Source organism: Gymnoscopelus microlampas (assembly GCF_963454915.1).
Source record: "Gymnoscopelus microlampas genome assembly, chromosome: 18".
Lineage (NCBI taxonomy): Eukaryota > Metazoa > Chordata > Actinopteri > Myctophiformes > Myctophidae > Gymnoscopelus > Gymnoscopelus microlampas.
The window spans coordinates 39,044,736-39,048,565 of record NC_139955.1 but is presented as its reverse complement, the minus strand read 5'-3'; the positions used below and the strand labels follow the sequence as shown (position 1 = coordinate 39,048,565).

Genomic DNA, 3,830 nt, shown 5'->3' with positions numbered 1-3,830 from the left:
CATACATTACCCACTTCAGCCCTATATACATTTCGGCCATTTGAAAATAGCTGATCTACAAGCTCACTATGCATTGTGAGCATGTAGATCTGCTATTTTCAAATGATTTGTATACATTTGAAAACTTGTGAAATGGTACCTTCTGCATTATGATTGCTTTTACTTTTGGTACTTTAAGTACCTTTTAATGCCAATATTTTTGTACTTTTATTCAAGTACATTTTGAATTCCGGATTTCTATATTGCAGTATTGATGCTTTAACTTAAGTAAAACGTAAAACGTAAAAAATGTGAGTACTTTTTCCACCACTCTAGATAACAAATGAAGTGATGACCTTTGAGAAGTTATTTCAGTATTATACAGCAATTTTTATTTGCGTAATTTCAAATCGTTATGTAGGCCTGGAGGCTCATGGACCTTTAGTGGTACTGCTGGCCCAGAGCGGAGCACACCACGAACAAGAATTTCTGCCAGGCTGCCTGCATTTCAGGAGTGAAGGTTTGGACGCCCAGCTTGCTGGCAATGACGATGGAGAGACAGTCAGAAAACAGCTGTGGGGCAGAGAATTAACACTGTTAGAAACCTGGGCTGGAGGTGAATTTGTTAAATACACTTTTTAGACCTGAGGCCAATTCTAAAAACACCTTCTAAATCCCAACAGTTTTCTGAAAAACTTCCAGATCCGTGTTGATCACATGACTATAGAGATAATGTGTGCCGATTCGCATTTTGTTTGGACCAAATCTGTAGGAGTAATATCCAAAAATGTGTTTTGCAAAAGTCGGCCTCATGGTGGCGCTATGACAGGCTGATCTGAAAAATGTGGGGCAGAGGTTCTGCTGTGGCATCCAGGGAGTGTGTGTGCACTAGTGATGCGCGGGTCGGGTTTTTTCATGACCCGCCCCGCCCCGCGACGGACCGCAACCCGCCTCAACCCGCCCCGCGAACCCATATATAAATCTATGGATTAACCCGCCCCGCGACCCGCGATTTTTTTTTTTTTCTGTAAAATCATGGTTAGAAAATAATCCCCAAGTGTATTCAAACTGTTTTATTGTTATTATTCTTATTCTTATTAGGAATAAAGACAAAACAAGAGCATGTGATTTTATTTATTTTTTTGCGTGTGAGAGCGGCTGACCCGCTCACCCGCAGCCCGCATAAAATTCTCAGAAATTCTGACTTGACCCACCCGCGCCACGGGTTGACCCGCGGGTCCCGCGGGTTACGGGTCAACCAGCGCATCAGTAGTGTGCACAGTTTCACAGCGACCGGGCAAACGGTGGCGGAGATTAGCTGCTCGCAGACAGAAGGACGGACGGACACACGGAAGGACGGACGGACAGGGGCCAAAACATACTCTCTCGCCATGCCTTTCGGCCTGGCGGAGACAATAATGTTGATATTTATATAGAGCAACATCAAAAATGACACAGATGCTGTCCCGGATTGAAAACTAGGCCTATAGAGACGTATAGGTTAAACAGGTCTGAATGGGTTAAGAAAATACTGAAAACTCTACTCTAAGGTATTGAGTTTCAATAAATGCATGCCCTGTTTGGCAATTTCTTTTATCATTTGTTCTATTTTATTTGTTATTGTTCAACTTAATTGCTTCTGTCTTTTATCGGTGTGTTGCTTGCTGTGTATCTTTGTTTTGATGAATGGTGTGTTTGAGGAAAAGTTATTAGACTAGAATATAGTACTATTGGTATTATTCCTATGTTATTTTTCATCATTGCTTCTATGTGTTTTTAAAACACTGCAGTATCTTAGTTTTGAAGAAAGGTGCTACATTAATAAAGTTCCTCGTATTAGTTCTCATAATAAAACTTACCCTGAAGTTGTCGGGGTCGACGTGCAGCTTCTCGGAGTGCAGAGTACTCAACTCCTTATACGTGTCCTTGATGTTGTCCATGTTCTGCATAGCTCTGTCCAGGCCGTGCACAATCTTGGTACCGTGGGCTGCGATCATTGGGTTAAGTATGATGTCCTGTGCGCTGTACAAGTTACCAAAGGCACCAAAGTACCGCAGGCACCAGGGGTACACGATCAGACACCTGGGGAAGCATAATAATTACGTTGACATTTTAGTGAAGGGAATGATCAGACAAAATGTTAAACATGTCATCTGATTAAGATCTGACTTTTTAGAGAGGAACTCCATACCTGCTCAGAGCCTCGGGTCCGACTTCTTCATATTTCAGATTGGAGATGTATTGAATTAAAGTACGTTCTTCATCTGTCCAGTCAACCATGGTTGCTTCTTGGTGATTTCCTTCAGTCTCAGAAGAAATGCAGTCTAACTGTTCAGTTACTAGAGCCCTTCTGCTCTATATATACCTGAAATGTCCTCTACCGAGAACGAGAAGACAGGTTGTGATAGGTTGGAGTAGATTTTAGTATTTTTATGTTGGTCTATCCATCACTCTAAGTACACTGTGGACGGTTTATCTTCTGATAATTGACAGGACAGATAAGTTTCCAATAATTTGTCGGCATACTGTACATCGGCTTACTTGGACTCAGAGTTAAGCCTGTTTTTATATCCTAATTCAATCTTTAATGATTTGACATGACTGGTAATTCATTTATACAATGATTTAATGTGTCATTGGAGCAAAACGGTGGCCTCCTGCAATAGCTTATTGCACTGTAGTAGCTTTCTGCAGGCCTATTAGTCAAAACTAAAAAGCAGATGTTTCGTTTTTTTTTAAACCCTATATCCAATATAGGAAATGTAATTATGTGGCAGTAAATGTTTTCAGATTGGCCCTTTTTTTGCACAGCAGTTGCATTGTGTTTCCACACTGTATTACTATATATAGAAACATACACTATTCATATAGTGTGTTATCTGCAGCAGCATATGTCCCACACCCTGCCTAAAATTAACCCAAATTGTAGGTCAATATTAAGAAAAGAGAGGAAAGGAGAGAGATTGCCTACAAATCATATAAATGGTCACTTATAAGTAATTTAAAGCTATTAGTTAATGATCACACTACTAGTGCATGATATGCACTGTAGAAGCTGCACGTCTAGTTGCAATATATATTTATATATAATCAAATAATGTTTTCATCATAATATGAAAATATATTATATCATACATACATACATATTCATACATCAAATAAATACAAATACAGTAGCAAAATATAGTCTAGTAATAAAATAAATATAAACATGTAATTAATATTTTGGCAGCCATAAAGTTGTGTACAGTACAATGCTGTTAAACAAAATAACACATTCAAGTACTAAGCGTAATTACAATTCAATTATACTGTGCTATACATTTAGCACAAAGAGACTCCTCATTAGTTGGTGCTCGTTGGAGTGCAACAAGCGTATGGCAATGACCCCTCCATGTAAGTACAAGTACTGTACACCTTATTCCAAATTGAACTACAGTACATCTATCAAGTGTTTGTCTGTATGTCTTTGTGTTTATTTCTTTGTTTGTCTGTAGTTTGATCGTGCCTTCATTTGTATACATTTCCTCATTGTCACCACACACACATCTACACTACACTACTAGTGTCTCACTAGTAAGGGCTTTCTGTTGAAATGAGAGATGTGGTAATACACAACCATTTCACAAACAGGAATACTTTAGTTAAAATGTCTAAGATGTGTCAGTGTGACTAGTTAAATGTACTGTGTGTGTGTGTGTGTGTGTGTGTGTGTGTGTGTGTGTGTGTGTGTGTGTGTGTGTGTGTGTGTGTGTGTGTGTGTGTGTGTGTGCGTGCGTGCGTGCGTGCGTGCGTGCGTGCGTGCGTGCGTGCGTGCGTGCGTGCGTGCGTGTGCATGCGTGGGTGGATTT

General features: G+C 39.9%; 1 protein-coding gene across 1 annotated transcript; it reads right to left on the bottom strand.

The window, feature by feature from the left end:
- Positions 1–420: 420 nt before the first annotated feature.
- On the bottom strand, positions 421–2,259 carry LOC311033872 (hemoglobin subunit beta-2-like; the record flags this gene model as incomplete). The annotated part of the gene is made up of 3 exons (XM_084041572.1): positions 421–552; positions 1,839–2,061; positions 2,171–2,259. The coding sequence occupies 3 exons, from the start codon at positions 2,257–2,259 to the stop codon at positions 421–423; spliced, it is 444 nt and encodes a 147-aa protein (XP_083897698.1).
- Between the last annotated feature and the right edge of the window lie 1,571 nt (positions 2,260–3,830).